Here is a 19583-nt window from a genome sequence, read left to right as displayed (position 1 = left end):
CATGAGGCAAATATTTATTTTACTAAGTAAGTATTAATCAAACAGTCTGAATCGGTTCAGCAAATCCTTTCTTTTATTTCACTTGCGGATATGGATTATTGCTCGCGATCAAAGGCTAATTGTGATTAAACCTGCACTAATGTTTGTAATAATGGTAGTATTTATGAAACGATTGATGAAACTAAATTCAGGTCATTATTGTCTGCGGGATCACAACGAGCAATTGCTTTCACTTTACACATGTTCATTTGATCAATTCTGAATACAAAACGTATAATTACTGCAGCTTGAGTTCAGTTAAATACACCACAATGTGATAACACACCACCAGTGTGCAAACTTGCAACTTTAATCATGTGGTACAGTACGATTTAAACAGCATTCTTTACAAAGCACCCGGCACCCTTTTCCCCAATAAATAGAACCTAAGCTAATGGTTTTTTTGTTGTTAATTCTCTAACTTTCCTTACAAGTTCAACATTTATCAGTAGACAGTGATCTCGCCACAAACATTTACTGTTTTTTTCTTTTTGTTTTTTCCAAAAATAAAGTAGGATTTCAGTGTCTCCGAGGATCGTCAATTTACAGTCACTGTCAAGGATTAAATTATGTAATTCAGCCACAAATCACACTATTTTGTAAAAATGTTTGGTTAATTTAACAAATCAGTGCTACTTAGCTCTAAATCATAAACTCAACCAGGTTTAGCAGGTTAGTTAAACACATTTCAAAGAATTAGTCGCTGAGATTCACCAATGACTCATTTCCAACTTCAGTTTTTTTTCTTCCTCTTTTTTTTTCGACTCACTTAGTACACTTTTAGAGATCTGAGTAAATACGCAGCATAAAAATGTGCACCTAATAAACCGACACAACAAAATCTGCACAGTAATGAAGGCACTTCATTCTGTAAGAGAAGGTAAATCACAGTTGTTTGAACGAAAAAAAGTCAGACAAGAAACACCGGCCTGCATAGTGCCGCTCAACACAAGTAAAACAACTTTTGTCCATTCCTGGAACAAAAAACAAGTGAACTTGATTGTTTTTGGTAACTAAAATATTACTTGATAGAATCTTGATAGAATTGTAAAACTGCCTCTCTCAGATAGAAAAATTACTTTATGTATGTCTTGTTCTTAGAAACATTTAGTATGTACATACAGTAATATAATCTTTTTCAGTAAGAGTCCTGTACAAAGAGTCCACAGACGATAAGATGGTAAGAATCCATTCGGTCCAGTTGTTTAGGTTATACCCAGATCATCTGACTGACATCTTGAGAGTGGCAGCAGAGCTGGTTCTGGGACGGGAGTGGAGCTGCAGGGTCGTTGCAGCAAGGTGAGGCATCTGCTCAGCAGGGACAAAGCAGGAAAAGACCAGCTGGAACTGCCATCTGCTACCTGTTTCTTAAAGTCTGTAAGGGACTGTAAACGTCCTCCTCTTTACTGAGGCCTTCAAGCAGAGGGATGAGATCCAGCAGCTCCGTGTCTGTCATGTCGTCAAACCAGGACTGGACTGGGACCTATGCAGAAGAAAAGAGGTGGTGAAGAGGCTGATGTGAGTATTGAGAACATCATGAATGGGGAGAAATACTGTAGATCAGAGCCATTGAATGTGGCACCATCTTCTCCACAGAAGAGAAATATCTCACTAACAGAGATTTGTGTGGGAGAAATACTCATTTATGGAGTGCATAACTGACTTATCTCTGTGAGGCCAGTTCATTTTGACCCAGGTTTTGTTCAGGATTTTTAACGATGTGGCCTCAAGAAGACAACAAAAGCTTCATTCTTATACTTCTTTCTTCTATGAACCCTTAATAAACACAGAGCCCTCCATAGCCTCTCATGCACTATCATGTAGCATAAATTGCAACAAAAAAAACAATAACAAACAAAAAAACAACCTACATGTAGGCCGTTTCTACCTTTTTGGGGGCCCTATATAAGGTTGTATTTGGGGGACCAAATATTATCAATTTTGTAAAACTACAGTCTGATGACCTGTAGCCATGCATTAATGTGTTACTGAGGTAGATATTTGAATCTGTGAGTCCAAAGTTTTTAATAAAGTTGAAGGAGAAATTTGGGCTATTTGAGGGAAAAGTATTGCAATGACGAGACAAAACTACATGAAAAAAGTCTTTTGACTTTTTTTGGCTTGGAAATTTGCAAGAAAAAAAACATTCTGTCTTTATAAACCTGTACATTTGAAAAGACCCATTTCATAAACTAGAATTTACTAAATACAAATGAGAAATGGTGACTTTATAAGAGGAAAAGTATTTTACCACACAACACAGTGCATATCTGAGGTACTATTGAAGTGCTTCATGGTAAAGTGCTCAAATGTGCTTTTTTTTTAGAGTGCCCACAAATGAAGGCAGGTTATTTTATTTCTCCCCAAAAACTGAAACTGTGGCTGCCCTCTTAGTGGGCTGTAGTGGATGGAAGGGGGGCTTTGGATCTACATAGACGGTGTTCTGCCAATTTCTGCTCCCTGCCGAGAAATGCTACTTTGTGGTTCTGCCCATGCGCACAGTCGATTTTCAAAGTTTGATTGCCACGGTAAATCGATAATATGGGATGTTGAGTATTTGAGCGTTCAAAATACACTTATCCATGACATGAATTGCATTACACTTTATGAACATTATACGATAAAGAGAAAAAAAAACAATTATATGGCTTTATTTGATATTCATTCAGTCATTCGCCTTTATTTAACCAGGCAGGTCATTAAGAACACATTCTTATTTACAATGACGGACTGGCAAGAGACAATGACCACTTGGGGGTGAAAGGAAGTGGTTTAGGGAGTAAAACACAGTAAAAATGTAGCTCTACAAAGGTAGAAAACCATTAGGGAGCATCTTTTGGCAAAGCAGCAGAAATTGGCAGAACAACGGCACAAAGCAACAAACAGCTCTCAATGTACGAACAGATCATGCCAGAATCCGGGGATGACAGAGGTGAAGGACTGACTTACTGCGTTCTCAGGGTGGAAGATGTAGGAGGCAGGTGAGTTGTCTATTATGATGACTTTGCTGAGCTTACGGCCCAGCAGGCTGAGGTCTTTGACGTAGTTTCCTCTGTGGAAAACACAGGATTCCCTGAAGAGCCGTGCACGAAAAACCCCCCACTGGTCCAGCAGGTCTGCCACGGGGTCAGCATACTGAACAGACCAAACCAACCGTTTAACTCACAATAGGAAAACACTACTTTAACTTCCACAGCAGCGTCTCAGCAAGCTAAGAACCAACCTTGGCTAAACTAGCTGTGAAGAGGACACATTCAAACAACTCCCCCATCTTCTGTAGGAATTCATCTACATGAGGCCTCTTCAACACGTACACCTGAAAACAAGAAACACAATGATAGATATCTCTATAATTCTTTGTAAGTCATGAAGAACAGAATATTGAAGCAAGGCTACACTGCAAAAACAGCCCCTGATTAGAAATAAGCCTGATATTCCGAAATGTACAGTATGTCAGAATCGTCCAATTTTAACAAAAACCTTTTCCAACAGGGTAAGAAATATTACTAGAATTCTGAAAACTAGTAAAATAGTCTAAAATATTCCTCTAATTCCTCTCTTAGGGAGATGAACAACATTCATTCGGAGAATTGATTCTCTGGCACCAAACATCAATATCTATATTGATTAAAAAAAGGCGCTACGTAAAGAGATTTCCCCGTTGCTGGTGTCGTTACTTCATGTAACTCCTCTTGATAGAGCTTAATGCATGGATAATGGAAACTTGAGAGTAAGTTAAGAAGCCAAAGAGAAAGTTCAGAATAACAGAGGGATAATATGTATCTCACTGAAGACAAAAAAAGATAAAATGGTGGATGGCAGTGATAAAGCAGTAACAGCCATGTCATCGTGACATGCCCCGGCCACATTGAAATTCATGTCTTTCTGCTTCCACATGACTGACAGGACAAACCAAATGGACAGTGAGAAAGCCAGTGAAGTGTAATTTATCCCTCTATGCAGCAGCATCTAACCTACAATGTAGATTCTACATTATAGTTGGGGCCCACTGTAATTACACCACCAAACACTAGATGGAAGTGCAGATTATTTCCGTAACGCTGTAGCTTGCAGTGCTGAACTTCCTTTTGATCACTTCGTTCATGAACCTTAGAAAGGAACGCAGCAAATACAGTGTATTTAACTGAGTTTGTGTTAATAAATGATGAGCAACAGTAACCTTTACTGGCAATTCAGCAATGTATCTTTCTATCTGGGTTGAAAATGCTGAAGACGGAAATACTAAGCTTCTAAGGGAACCACTCAAATTTGTTGCGGCCCATGTTGACCTGACGTGTAGTGACATTCAGGCGCGTCATTTCCACCGGGGACGGTGGGGACTCGTCCCCACCACTTTGTCTGACGAGCAGATTTGTCCCCACCACTTAAAAAAAAAAAAAAAAAAAAAAAAAAAATTAAGTAAGACGCGATTTGTCCCGTATTTTCATTAACGCCCCATACACACGTCTGTCACACACACATCAACACTAAATGTATCAATAATGAACACAATAAAACACAGGAAACATTAAGGCCAGCAAAATCTTAGTGGCGGGACAACAGGACCTGCTGCGTCTGTGCCCAGATCTGTATAGACGAATCCGGCGACCGGTTTGTGTGCGCCGCCATCTTGCGGCGGCGCCATTGCTGCGGTGGCAGGTGTCAATCTGCCACCGCAGCGCTGTTATTGTAACCTGACGCTACAGCATCATTATAGCTGGATTGATGATGTTAGACAGTGGCCTTCCATAAATAATGAAGGTATCTTAAATTAATGCTGATGTTAATTTATAAATAATGATTTGTTTGAGCGATAAGCAGGAAAGAATAGAGGAATAGGGAGATAAGGGAGTGTATGATTAAACACTGTAATATAGCTCTCTCCACCTCCTCTCCTTACGAGGCACGTCTGCACAATTAAATATTACCTGTTTATGTTTTGTTTTATTTTAGGAATCCAAGAATATTTTATTGATCGCCTGGCGTCCGATGACGAAAAAAAACGCAATTACAGGTCTCTAATTGAAGGGCAGAACTATCTCAGCTCCGGATGATACAGAATACATACATACATAACCCCAATCTGCAGATAAAACTAGTTTGTTGAGGAAAAAATATCAACTCTATTTGTAGCTGCAGAAGAAAAAAATAATCTCACGAGGAAAAGAAAAATATTGCTCACGCCATCAGAGCCTCTTCAGCATAAAAAAAAAGAAAAGAGAAGTAAGAGTAATAAAAAAGATGTAGGCTACTGTATGTTGTTATATTATACTAATTTATTGAAACACATGGCGAGTCAAACATTTACCAAAGCAGCTGCCAAACACTAAACAAGGTAGTAAGACGGTGGTTCTGCAGAACTGCGGCAGTAAATCCTCATCGGAGCTTCATTCTTTAGTAGTGATTTCATATGAACCCAAACCGTTAATAATCATTATTTTCTCCATATACCGCTCCCTGGCTTCCTTTTTTAAGGTATCCAGGTAAATTCCAGTTCCTTTCCAGCAGTTTAACATCTTTTTTTGCGTTCCGTCTGTTCACTTGGTGAAACAGAAAAGTAGTTTTGAAAGTCCCTCCCGTCTTCATTCACTATCAAAACAAATGCACGTGACGGGACAGGAGTGTTCCGATGATACAAATACATTAAGAGAGCCTGGTAGGGAGCGGAGTAATAGATCCATACGTATATATGTCTATGGGCTGGAGCGGAGGAGCGGAGCCGCCACCGCAGTAATGGCGGCCGCTCGACTTCCGGGTTTCGCCGGATTCGTCTATGTGTGTGACAGACATCGCTGCGGGGAGGACTGAGCTTCACCTCCAGGTAGGAGTTGGGAATTGGGAATTAAAAGTTGCGTTCTGCAGGCCCGGTTCTACGAGGGTGCATAAGCATGCATTGCACCCTCATTTTACGTGTCTTCATGCTCAGTTGGAAAGACGAAAAGTCTGAAAAAACTGACAAATGCACCTGATTCATGGTTCCGCGTTAAATCGACGGCGTAGCCTACGGCGTAGGTTACGCAGCGTCGCGTACCCTACGTTCGCATCCCTGCGTATCCTACGTCGTACGCTTTGCGTTGGTGCAACGCGGAACCATAAATCAGCCAGTGTCCGTCAATGATCTGCTTCCAGCGCGCAGTTTCCTGCAGCAGCAAGACACTGCTCTCTGCTGCTCCGTTAACACAAAGTAACCGTGGATATTCGCAAGTGGTTCAGCACTTACACGACATAAACAAGTTTACAGGGTGTCTCAGAAAATTAGAATATTGTGATAAAGTCCTTTATTTTTCTGGAGTCCAAAAATGTCATACATTCTGGATTCATTACAAATCAACTGAAATATTGCAAGCCTTTTATTATTTTAATATTGCTGATTATGGTTTACAGTTTAAGATTAAGATTCCCAGAATATTCTAATTTTTTGAGATAGGATATTTGAGTTTTCTTAAACTGTAAGCCATGATCAGCAATATTAAAATAATAAAAGGCTTGCAATATGTATATGATGTTTCCGACGACCTAAATTAGACCGCGCAGATGGCTTTTAATATGGGGACAATATCGCGTCAATACGCATCATCTAATGCAATGCCTATTATTTATCATGAAACCTCAATTCGGAAGTAATGGGCCTAGCTCGTACCCAGCACTTTTCAAACCTTACTCAGGTTTATGGTAAATGTCCCCACCACTTCTGAAATCAAACTGACGCCCATGGTGACATTTCTGGCGGCGGGGGTCCATCGCACATTGCACACGTTCCTTTCATTTTCTATAGAAAGCAAGGAAGCGTGTTTATTGCCTAAGCAAAGGATCTTGGGAAGGCAGCAAGTCCAGGCATTGCATCAAAGAGTTGAGCAATGCTCAGCTTTATGCAGATGAGGGCGTCCAGCATGAGGGCGTTATCCAATGATATCCAGCTACCTTTCTTCGGGGGCCGAGAGCGGAGGAATGCAGCTTGGAGCGAGGTGACGGAGGTTGTCGGTGTTGCCCCTCCAACAATATAAATTCAAGCCGTAATATTCGGGGTTGGTTATGTTACACGTAACCTACAGATTCTGAACTATTTACTCCATCAACTATTTATTTAATTTACATATTTCAATAAGTTAAGTTAATAATTTTTCTGGGGCTGTAGTTGAATTTACACCTCCATGCAACAAAAGACAGGAGCGAGCCCATGGCGCAGAGTCCCCAGCCATGGTGAACTTACAGCACGTCGTCAGTTGGACATAAAGCGTCAAAAGCATTGAAAGTTGAAATTCGCCAACATTAATGGTAGCAACACTCTTGCCGCGCGGCACGAAACCCACAATTCAGTTCAGCAATGCGAGACATCACCTTATTCAAAGTGAATGGATATTGACGCTCAACGCGCTTTAATCGTTGTTAACACCTTTAACATTGTAAGTCAACTGTAGTCATGAATGTCACATTCAAAGCAAAGTTTCCTTTCTCATCCGTGAAAGCTGCTGGCTTCATATTTTTCAAAGGTGTAGGTTTTCACCAAATGAAGTAAACGCTGCTTCCTCACTTCAAAATTAAACTTTATTAAAGTTATTTATGATGGAACAAGTGAGAGTTTGTAAATGCCCTTGAATCTGCAGAAGTAATACTGAAGTAACACAGATGGATGCATAGAGAGACGTTTGTTGGTATAAAAGTATAAAATAAATGTGATTATTTGATATTTGATGGTGCACGGGCCTCGCCATGTTAGTCAGTGAATAAAAAGTGAAATGCTGCGCTTTAATATTTCACAGGCATGCTTTATTCGTAGTATGATACTGTAATGTACTGCATCATTATAGGGTTGGCTAGCAATATACTGACTATCATTTCTTAATAAAGATTAAATCACCTGCTATCCAGTATTGTTTTTTTTAGATTTTTGCGACTCTAGTGTCCTTTATTTAAAAGTAGCTGGACTGGAAAGCGAGGGTGGACAGAAGGGGGGCGGTGGCCTCTGTAGATACGCTGACTGGCCGACCAAGAGAGATATCTGGCGCCAAGGTACCAAGCATTTTGATGATGATAACAATTTCCCAGATGGTACCCTGCCGTGCCAGATGGTTTGTCACACAGAGCGAGCTGCAAAGTTGTCATCGGAAGGTTTTTGTATTGATGAAAGCACTTTCACTAATACCTGGCAAGTGACTGGATGATCGTGGATCAATGTCCATCATGGATTTGGCTTCAGTCAGATCAACGATTGAAGTCAGATGGTAAAAATAAAACTTTTCAACGGCATTTGTGAAACGAGCAAACGACGGCTTTCCCTCTGAGAGACGTAATTCGCTCTTCTTTCAAAAAAGAAATACTGTCCAGTTCCGATGAGCTGATCCTTCAACAGCATCAGGGCTGTAAACCAACCTGAAACACACCTGCAGTGCCCAGTGTAGGACAAGGATTTGTCTGAAACAAATGACCCATTGACAGGAGGTTTGGACCCCTGGAAAATTAATTATCTTGTGATCACAATCTAACAAAAATAACAAGAAATCAGTTGCCTTCCAAGATAAACCCAAATACTCTTTGTGATAAATCATCTTTCTTCATCTGGTTGCACATCTACGCATAATCAGGCAACAGTTCGCTACCATATTTCCCATCTTTGGTGTTCTTCATCATCCTGTGTGGACGTCTGGTGATTAGTTGCTGGTTCCTAGTGCAAGTAATCAAGTATAGGCCAAAGCAGATGTAGAAAGCCTATCCTGGATTACTTGAACCAGGCTACAGCTGCAACATTGCATCTCGTTCTTCAATCAGGGTGTAAAACTTAAGCCCGAGTTTTTTCTTGCATCATTTCTTCCCCTCTCATGCACACAAATACACCCAGAGAAGAATTACCTCCTCTGCAAACTAAACAGTGTCTTCAACATGCTTTAGGACATTTGCAGTGACACCTTCACATCACAGCTCATTTATCTTTACAATGAGCAAGGACACATTGGATAAAAAAAAAACACACACACACTCAGTTGTTAGAGTGGTTCTACTTTGATGCAGAGTAACTGTGAGATAAGAGAGAATAATGAATACAGAGCAAGAATATGGAGCCAAGAACTCTCATGGGAGCTTTTATACATTAAAACATTCAGTATTATTATATTCAAGCTCACTTCTGGAAGTCCTCCATATCTTTTCAGCATTACCTGATGAACAGTGCCATCAATCTCCACTGGAACGATGAAGTCTGCATTGCTGATGGGCTGCAGGAAGACAAGGAACAAAGACACAACTCAAAACTTGTTTTAGTTGCTTAAAACAGCACAGTCTGACAAGGAAACAGCCTAACCACACACCCACATTTTGTTATGAAAGGGAGGAAAAATAAAATAGTCCTGTACGGTGCCCCGGGCGAATGATGAAGGCTCACAGCATAATGTGGCTCCCTCTGCTCCAGCGCTCTGAACCTCAGTGTTAAATAAAAACCAGGAGTGGGACTCCAGGGAGAAACCTGGGAGCTGAGAAAGATGACAGATATAAAGGCGAACGGGAGGAGCGCTGCCATTTTCTCTGCGTGACTTGTGTCATTTTTAAAAATAAGAGAGAGAATTGGAGAGGTGCAGGAGGAAGAGGAAGATAGATGCCAGAGGGGTGTGGGTGGAAGACGAGCGGAGGGCGTAAAGACGAGGATGAAAGGATTAGGTAGGAGGCACATCAGTGCCATTTTTTTTAGAAGGAGAGAAAGAAAAATAGGTGACAGAGAAAGAAATATTTCTGTTCTTTTACAGAAACACAAAGACAGACTGTTTGTAAGAGATTGCCTGTTATTGCCTGTTTGGATACTTTACTGTAAAGAAAGAACATAATAGGATTTAGAAGTAGAACTACTGTAATAACTATGAAACTCAGGGGGGCATCATGGTTCGGTCTTATGGAGCCGTTTTTGAAAGCGGGTGACAAAGAACAGAGTACCTACTGCATACTGCTACGTTGAGAGTGTGCGGTATGGCTGTCACCTTGAAAGCAGTTACGCCTCGTCCTAACTGGAAACTAGTGACAACTGTGTCTGGTTTCTGCTGTAGTGGCCCAGTGAATTATGGGATCCAGTATGTGAGGAGACTACAAAGGGCTACATTCGGCTTTATATTCTAGTCTAGACGCAGATGCGGAAGTTGGAAAACATGCAATTCCTCTAACGACCACTAGGTGCTGGCCAACCACTAGCTCTGGTTCTGCCAAGAGCCAAGGAGGCAGCTGAATGTGTCTGCCCTAGGAATGGGCGATATTTTACCGTTCACGATATACCGTCAAAAAAATGTCTCACGATAAGAATTTGTCATGTCGCTATAAAAACGATAAATTCCCGTTGATGATGTTTTTGTGTAAAGCCGGATTTATGGTTCTGCGTTAAATCCACCCACAACATACGTGAAGGAAGGAAGGAAGGAAGGAAGGAAGGAAGGAAGGAAGGAAGGAAGGAAGGAAGGAAGGAAGGAAGGAAGGAAGGAAGGAAGGAAGGAAGGAAGGAAGGAAAGGAGGAAGGAAGGGAGAAAAGAGGAAGGGAAGAAGGAAGGAGAGACCAGGAGGAAAGAAGGAAGGGAAAAAGGAAGGAAGGAACGAACGAAGGAGGGAAGGAAGGAAGGAAGGAAGGAAGGAAGGAAGGAAGGAAGGAAGGAAGGAAGGAAGGAAGGAAGGAAGGAAGGAAGGAAGGAAGGAAATGAGCCTGAAAGAAAGAAAGAAAGAAAGAAAGAAAGAAAGAAAGAAAGAAAGAAAGAAAGAAAGAAAGAAAGAAAGAAAGAAAGAAAGAAAGAAAGAAAGAAAGAAAGAAAGAAAGAAAGAAAGAAAGAAAGAAAGAAAGAAAGAAAGAAAGATAAATTCTTGTTGATGACGTTTTTGTGTAACAAACATGGCGGATCTGAGAGCGAGATAGATTTATAGTTACAAAGGTGGAGTTGAATTGGTATTTTTTTTATCGTCATTTTTATCGTCATCGGGATAAATGCCAGAAATTATCGTGATACATTTTTTAGTCCATACCGCCCATCCCTAGTCTGCCCTGGGCTGAGCTGCTGACCACTTCGGCCGCTTCTGCTCTGGATGAGACACTCTTGCCCCCCCTGTTATATGTAATGCCACCTTGGAAGCGTTTGGGTCGTCCAGCCGCTGATGTCAGTTTTCGACCATGCGCCACCTGGCTGGGCTTTTTTAGCTTTGGCAGTCCTCTTTTCAGATGTTATTTTGGTAACAATATCTGAAACGAGGTCCGATTCAATTAGAGTGAGTCTAATATATAACGTCAATTGCAAAGTCAGTGAAGGAGATACCAAGACCGCCTTTTTGATGTATCCTTGTATATCATGACCTGGTGGAAAGGGAAACTCTTTCTCAGATTTAGTTTTTAACAGTTTATCTTCTTGTGGATATCCACCAGCACTGTGATGGCAGAACATCTCAGAAGATTATCTAATAATCTTGTGAAGAATAACCCTGAAACATCCTTAATCTTATACTGGATGTAAGAGGATTTTGAGGATTTTGTCAGATACCTTAAGTATCATCTTAATGACTTATCTTTTATTACTGTTAAAGGTAGGGTAAATGATTTCTAAATGGTGTCACATCCGTTGATATATGGAACAAAACAAAGTGGTACCTCGTCCTCCTGTGCTCCCTGAGAAAACACACCCCGTCTCTGATTGGCTGGGGAGAGTTTGCTTTGGTTTTGCAGGGGTTTGTTTCTAGTTTTTATAGAGCCAAACCGGGAGATGGGTCGCTAGTGAAGGGTGTGGAGATAAAAGGCGTTGTGGTTTAAAAATCGCATAAAATTCCTTACCCAACCTTTAACTTTGACTTTAGGTTTAGTCTCTTATATACTTATATAGTTAAAACATTTTGTCTGTTGTCTTTGAAACTCTTTGAATATAACTTATTTGCTTAGCTTGAAAAGCAAAGTATAAATCAAGTTTTGTTTCTGCTATACGCCACTATGTAGTGTAGACTGGTGCATAAGTAGGTGTTATTAATTTAATGTATTTTCTACCTGTGAACCAGCCTCCACTGAGGAGCAACAGTTTCTAAGTCTACAATAAATTAGACCGGAAATTATACATTATTCTGGATAGCCTCACCATTGTGCATAATAAACTATTGTACTTGAATGCTAAAGTGTATTTTTATTCATTTCATTTTCATTCTATTTATTTTATTCACAGACTGGTGTTTGGATGTATCCCTAACACCCCTCTGATATGTTTTAATGAGCACTAAAGCAGCCTCCACTCGTAGAAAGCCCTCTCAATACCCATTATGTGCATTTTCAGAGTGATTCGCTTTCAGCCACATGAAACTCCAGTTTTGAGGTACAGTTCAAAGCCATCCAGCAGAGGGGGTGTTTGCTGAAGGAATACTAAACCCAGCCCGCTCACCTCCCTCACATCAGTTTTATATGAGGCATTAAGACTAATTTGGCCAACTGGAGATAATTGCTTTCTTTATGTGATCTCAGGTTTCAGTGAGTCAGATCACAATCAAAGCCTCAAGACGGATGGAAGTTCTTCTCTAAATCAGCCTTCCAGTACTCAAGTTTAGTTTATGTTTATGTAAGACTTAATTAGGACTAAAAACAAGACAAATCATAGACAGGCAGTAAAAGAGAACAAGCTGGCAGTACAAAAAAGGAAAAACGCAACTGTAGGAGATGACACCAGAAATAAACTTCTCGCTGATGATTTGCTTTATAATTGGAATCACTCCATCATCTGAAGACTGAACATACAAGAGCATCATTCTGCCGCTCTTTCATGGAGAGGATGACAGATATGTAAATGCAGGAAGGAAAAAAGGGGGATGCAAGTGAGGGAAAAATGTTGGTCTGAATGAAGCAAATGTTGAAAAAGGGAGTTGCTTCTTGAACAGATGTCTCTCTTTAACGGTGTTGACGGACAGAAATCCAGTGGCGTTGTTTCACCTGCTGATCACACCCTGCCTTGGTCTAATATTTACTTTAGGTGCATTCACCGCATACCTCAAATTAATTATTAAATGCAATTGAACTTACCTTCCTCTTCAAAAGGCAAAAGAATTTTCACGTTCTAAGTTTGTCGTTTGTCAATCACAGCCATTAGAAAGGCTCAACGAGAAAAATCAAGGGGAAGAAAGAGGTGAAATGGTTCGTTGATTGTAAAATTAATAACGCACCTTTCACTCACTTTCCATTTCATACTGAAGCTGACTTCTGGAAAGCAGCACGCTCGCCTTCACATGTTTAAAATAACACGCTTCATCATTCTTTTTTGAGAGCTTACATTTTAAGGCGTACTTCTCAAACTGGGTCAGTTGTCCTGTTTATATGGTTTTATATGTTCCTAGGTGGATTATATTCATTTATTTTTGCCATTAAAGTTCGATAATGTATTAAAAAGAACTCCAGCATGATAAAGTGATAACTTCATCAACTTGTGTTTTCCAATCTTTACCCAACAATAGAGAGATACAAAAAACATTCAAAATCAATTTGGAATAAGATGTTCAGCAATCACACATAGATTATGTATTTATATATGTTTTTCTTTTTAAGTAAAATTAGTGCAATATCTCTAACAAATACCACATTTAATCCCAGAGCAGGCCCAGGAATTATCTTTTCATGCATAACACGCAGGATAAAGCAACGGCTATGTGATGTTACGTAATCTTTCTTTTTTAGTCCATGTCCATCTGTGCATCATTTGTGTCCCCTGTTTTTTTCTTTCTGTACTTATTGTTGAATTTCAGTGTTTTAGAAATCAGGTACCTCATATTTTGTGCCATTATCACTCCCAAACAGGAAACGTGCAGGAAATCCTGCAAAGGGTCTGAACGGAACAGAAAATGCTGCGTTTGTGTCGATATCCGTCGCCGCGTCTTCCTCTTTCAACAGATTTTTATTTATTTTGTTTCCTGAATCCGCTTCCATACTCTCTGCCTGCCAAAGTAAGTGAATTTTGATGGACTGAGGTGTGTTTTGGTTTCATCAGAAAAAAAAAGGTTTCCTGTTTGAGTTTCAGGCTTGTTTTGCCAGCAAAGAAAAAGAAAAAGAAAAGTCTTCATAGTATTTGAACAGATCCAGGATTTCTGAGAAATTCATCCCGCAGCCATTCATGGCAACAGTACACTGTACTGGACACACCCATGTGTGTGTGTGTGTGTGTGTGTGTGTGTGTGTGTGTGTGTGTGTGTGTGTGTGTGTGTGTGTGTGTGTGTGTGTGTGTGTGTGTGTGTGTGTGTGTGTGTGTGTGTGTGTGTGTGTGTGTGTGTGTGTGTGTGTGTGTGTGTGTGTGTGTATGGGGCCCTGCAGGGCTGCCATGTGATCACGATGGGTGTGTGCATATTTCTCTGTCTTTGGCTTTCCACAGCAAATGAAGACTTACATTCTCAGTCACATGAAAACCTACTGAAAGTGTTTTTCTCTGCATTTTTTTTTTACAATAAGAAGGAATAAAATTAGTTCCCCTTTACAGCTGAGTGAAACTACAAAAGAGGTTGTTCACCCCGACCTATCTGTTTACACTTCTGTATCATTTTTGTTTAGTTTTGATCTTTGTTTTTTTGTGCCGTTTCAGCTGAACTTTAGAGGAAAACTAGAGGTGCTGAAGTGGGTCAGCAGGTAGGCCAGGTGTGTCAGTAGTGAGAACAAGAGCCAGCAGCACTAACAGTGTAAAGCTGGCCAGAAATGTGCTTATACCCACGAGCATCTGTAGTATTGCAACATTGTGCAACATTTTGGAGGGTGAAAAATCAAAATGTTCCCAAAATATATTTAAGGTCTACAGTACTGATCTACCGGATACTATATGGACATACATTGATCTTATTGATCGGCTTCTGCATTCAAAACCAGACGGAACAACTCATCAAGGATTTACAACACACCAGAAATGAGACTTTATGCTCTCAGGGTTGCCTTAGAAAGATGCTAAAATGATAACTAATTAATAAGCACTGTTGTGCGTAAGTTGTAAGCCAATAAACAAAAGCATGCAATCCAGATGTCATGAAGTGTTAATTTCAGTCTTGCAGGCTTCCACAATCCCCACCGCATAGAAACAGCTCTTTTGAAAATCACCAATGACCTTTTGACGGCAGCAGACTCCAGCCTTCTCACCATTCTTATCCTCCAGGATCTTAGTGCAGCTTTTGACACCATTTCTCACAGCACCCTCCTAAACAGACGGGCAATCCTTTGGTGTTACTCATTCACCTCTCACTTGGTCCTCCTCACATCTCTCTGGGCACACACAGTTCATGCAACTTCTAATATATTCTCTGTCACTGCCGGTGTGCCCCAGGGCTCAGTCTTTGGGCCCCTTCTTTTCATCATTTATATACTGCTCCTCCGACACATATTCTGTAAATATACTACCCTTTCTGACTGCATTCAGGAAATCAAGGCACAGTTTTTCTAAACTTTTCTCAAACTTAACAGCAATAAAACAGAAGTTTTACTCGCCGACACGACCTCTGCTTTAACCAAGTCACACAGTTCCTCCATCAAGATTGACGGCTCCTCCATCCTCCCCTCCCTTCAGGTTAAGAGTGTGGGTGTCAACCTCGACAGCGTGCTATCATTTCAAGCTCACATCAACAGCATCGCCCCGTCTGCTTTACTTCACCTCCAAAACATAAACCGTGCGTTTATCCCTCACTCCGCATGCTGCCACCATCCTCATCCACAGCCTTGTCACTTCTCGAATTGATTACTGTAACTCACTTCTCTTCGGTATCCCCATCAAATCCCTTCATAAACTGCAGCTCCTGCAGAACTCTGCAGCTTGAGTCATAACCCACACCTTTTCCATTGAACACATTGTCCCTGTTCTTCGACAGCTACTGTGGCTCCCAGTAAAGTACACAATCAAGATACTGCTTCTCACTTTCAAACCTATCTATTTCTATCCGTAATCTGCATACACTGCCACTCCCTCGTGTACCCTGAGGTCATACTCTTCTATTCAATTTACTGTTCCCTCTGCCCATGTCACCACCATGGGAGCCTTAAGGGCTTAGGGGATGTTTTGATTTAAACTTTTAATTTAAGTCCTTTTACTACTTTTGTGCTTTCTTATTTTTTTCTCTAAGGTATCCTTGGGTATACAAAGGCGTATAAAAAAAGTATTATTAAGTGTTACAAACAATTTAAACTATTTATTTAAAGCAAAGTAAGTGTTAGGCGCCACTTGTCCAACGATAGAGTTAATTTCTAGAAAAGAGATCGTCAATCATAGTGAGTGAGTGATCGAGAAAAAAAAACATTAAAAAATGTTAAGTTTTCGAAAAAACAAATCATCTTTACTGCTGATAAAAACACGACAGATGGACATTTCAGTATAAGTACCATTTACATGAATATCAACATGTGAATATGTATTTATAGATCAATTTCGGTGGCCTATTTCCGAAGTGAATCTAGGGATGTTGGAGAGTTTTAGGTTAGAACTGTACGGGGCGGCAACTGGAAACAAAAAAAAACAACAAAACCTGTAATAGACATGTGAGTTAATACCGGCCACGTCTCTTACTTAGACGCAGAAACAGCTGACTGATTATGTCATTGCTCAGTCAAGTATCCCAATGGCCAAATGACAAAAAACAGTCAAGTACATATTGTAAATCTTTCCTGCTTAATAAGAGCATTGTCTGTCCTGGTACACACTCCCCGAAGATGTATTGTTGCCCTGCCAACACTGTTAGAGCGGTGTAGGTGGGTGTAGGAAGACAGACAGTGAGGTGTAACTTCTGTCCTGTACTAACAGATCCTTTTAGCCACAAAACTCTACAGGACATACGCTCGTGTTGTTATGAGCACTTCAGCGAGGTCAAGAGAGCTTGGTGGCGCAACACAAGAAACCTTTCACTACAAACCAAATAATGTATGATCATCATTTATTTCTGAAATATTCTAGTTATATGCATGTGTGTGAATTTACTGCAATGGCACTGTACCTTAAAGGAGCTATGTACAAGGGTTTCATCCAGGTCGATCACCACACAGTTCCTGCCATAGTCTTCTATACTGACATCCGGGAGAAGGAACTTGGCTGGAGGCTGCAGAGACGACAAACACCAACATTTTACGATGAAGACATACAGGAAATACCAGTCAGCAATGCTTATTTGGGTACACTCACGCTCAGGGTGTACTGGTCACTCAGGTACCGCATTGACACTTTGGGTATCATTTGCAGGAGGTTGTTCTTTAGTGACTGTGGATGTTTCCCTCTATTGATTTTAAGGATCTATTAATTAATGCATCAATTTGTGTTGCTGGAATATCAAATAATGCACTTTAAATGCTTAATGCATGTAATTTGTTTAGCTTTCATAAGATATACACTTAAGTGATATATTGCACGGAAGCTGGTAATGATTTTGATGTAAAATAACATTGATCTTTGCAGCCATGAGTTATATTATATGTCTGAGCTACTGTTTCTCATCAATAAAGAGCTATCACATATTTAATTAAAGCTCATTTCTTCAGCTAATAGCATTTAAATTGACAGACCCACATCTTTTGTTTTTTTTGTGTGGTGCGCTAGTATTCCCGGTATCGTCTCATCGTTCAGGGTCAGGGCAGAGAGGAGAAACGCTCTCGTCCTCTTCCAAGCAGGCCTTTGTGTTACACACATGCATGGGGCAGATGGTTCAGCCATAGGAGGCACTCACACCTCACTCACTCACGCACACAGACACACACAAGTCTGTACAGAGGTGAGGAACAAGGACTCTGTCAATCTTTCACACACGTACCTACTGGGGAGTTGCTGCTCAGTATGCCAGGCATTTCCTGCACACATCAGTGTTGGAGTGTGTTTTTCCCAGCCTGGCTGTATTTATCATGTCTTATCGCGGGCATGTGTGCTGATGTATCGCTGGAAGAATTCCCTCAAAGCAAGGACACTGAATGACATCCTGTCAGGCTGTGATGGATGTGATTTACTCGTGCAGGTTGAGAAAAGAAAAAAAAAAAAGACTGATTGGGACCTTGAAATTTAACTGGTCAGCTGTGCTGAGTTAATATAACTTCTAACGCTATGGCCTGGCGGCGCTCTTCTAAACCAATCACAGTACTCTATATTGCCTGGTGGGAAATACTTCACACATGATGAGCTCAAAAATAAAATTATCTAAACATAGAAACTTTTACTCGGGTGTAAAAGGAAATTTGAAATGCCAGACCTTCCCCCTCATATTATATAAATCCACACATGAGCGAAATGTAATCTTTTGTAGTAGAAATCCGAAGTACTTTCAAAGATGTACAGATCAGAATAGGCTCCATTTGTATACTTCATGCATCTACAGTTTTATTTTTCACTTACTTATCTCTTTATTATGTTCTGGGATCTCAGTCAAAGCGATATTAAAATAGTTTGACAGAACAGTGAGGTAGAACTGGTTTATGGGAGCTGATGTTTGCACTGCCGCTGCTGATAAAACTCTGTCGGGCTCGATTTAGACAGAAATCTTTGAACGTAAAATATATGCTTCGGTGCTGTGCAGTGTGTAGGTTGGTTGCATCTTCTGTTTCTGTCGTTCTATTATTTATTTACACCGATGCATCTTTATGTCAGTTCCTTGACATATACAATGACAGCATTATCAGACATTATTGTTAACAAATATGTGTATTTTGTCTATGATTTATAGAGAGAAATGATTAACATATATTTACAGAGATAATCTGTGCAGTCCTTGTCGCATAACGTTTGATGCATTTATGTATTTGATGAGTTGTTAGTTTAAATTTTTGTTTTTTTTAATTTTCTTTTAGATGTTGTGTTGCACTTCCCTCTTTGATATTTGGCATTTTGCAACAACTCCTCGATACCTGCTGGGACATCTGTTTCAGGATCTTGATTTTCAATGAGAAAGTGAAAATGAAACGGAACAGCTTTTTTTGCTTGACATGATGCGTGTCTAATGTTACTCCCAATCATAAACTTAGACAACACATTTGGGGCCATCTAAATCTGTAAATGGAGATGTTTTCCTTTCACATATCAATTCTGTTACCTGGAATTTAGGTGTCAACTGATACTGAGAACTGACGCAATACCAGACAAGCTTTTGAATTATTTTTTTGAAATTATTATTATATTTACTTCTAACCTTGAACGAATGCCAGATAATTGTCAGAAGAGCATCAATCACTCTTCTCTGTAATGGCAGGCCTTCACTGAACTATGCCCCGGCTCCAACTGCTCGATTAAGAGGCAAACTCCAACATGTTCAGTGACTGACAGGACTTGGTCATTGAAGACAATGAATGCTGCAGTTTCCTGCATAATTACTGTGGCTCTCTGGCTTTCTCTGGGAATTTTCAATGCCTCCATCTTTCCCTTTGATGGGTCAAAGCTGTCTTGTCCTTTCACCTGATGACTCCCTAAATGCTTAATGGGGTTGCTCGTGTCACATTCCTCATCATCCGTGCCTCCTCTCAAAACCACTGGCTCGCATAATGAGCACGCTAGCATAAAATAACACACTGTTGACATCGTTTCAATGTTCGTACATAGCTAGCCCAATCTAACAACAGACATCTTCATCCGTTGACTAAA

At 40.3% G+C, this 19583-nt stretch overlaps 1 protein-coding gene across 4 annotated transcripts in view; it reads right to left on the bottom strand.

Annotated features, from left to right (window-relative positions):
- Window positions 1-328: 328 nt before the first annotated feature.
- The window catches only part of ctdspla (CTD (carboxy-terminal domain, RNA polymerase II, polypeptide A) small phosphatase-like a), a 44054-nt gene continuing 24799 nt past the window's right edge, over window positions 329-19583 (bottom strand). For 2 of the 4 annotated variants that reach the window (XM_061713202.1, XM_061713203.1), the window contains 5 exons: window positions 16966-17067; window positions 9159-9248; window positions 3263-3355; window positions 2989-3174; window positions 329-1522 (listed from right to left, as the gene is read on the bottom strand). In XM_061713202.1, the coding sequence (XP_061569186.1) occupies window positions 1397-1522; window positions 2989-3174; window positions 3263-3355; window positions 9159-9248; window positions 16966-17067 (597 nt within the window). In that variant the 3' untranslated portion in view covers window positions 329-1396. The remainder of the gene's footprint in view (window positions 1523-2988; window positions 3175-3262; window positions 3356-9158; window positions 9249-16965; window positions 17068-19583) is intronic. The other 2 variants (XM_061713204.1, XM_061713205.1) reach the window with 1 other exon arrangement.

The sequence above is a fragment of the Cololabis saira genome, chromosome 22 (assembly GCF_033807715.1).
Source record: "Cololabis saira isolate AMF1-May2022 chromosome 22, fColSai1.1, whole genome shotgun sequence".
Taxonomy (NCBI): domain Eukaryota; kingdom Metazoa; phylum Chordata; class Actinopteri; order Beloniformes; family Belonidae; genus Cololabis; species Cololabis saira.
Note: the sequence above shows the minus strand (reverse complement) of the source record. Positions and strands in the feature narration are given on the sequence as shown.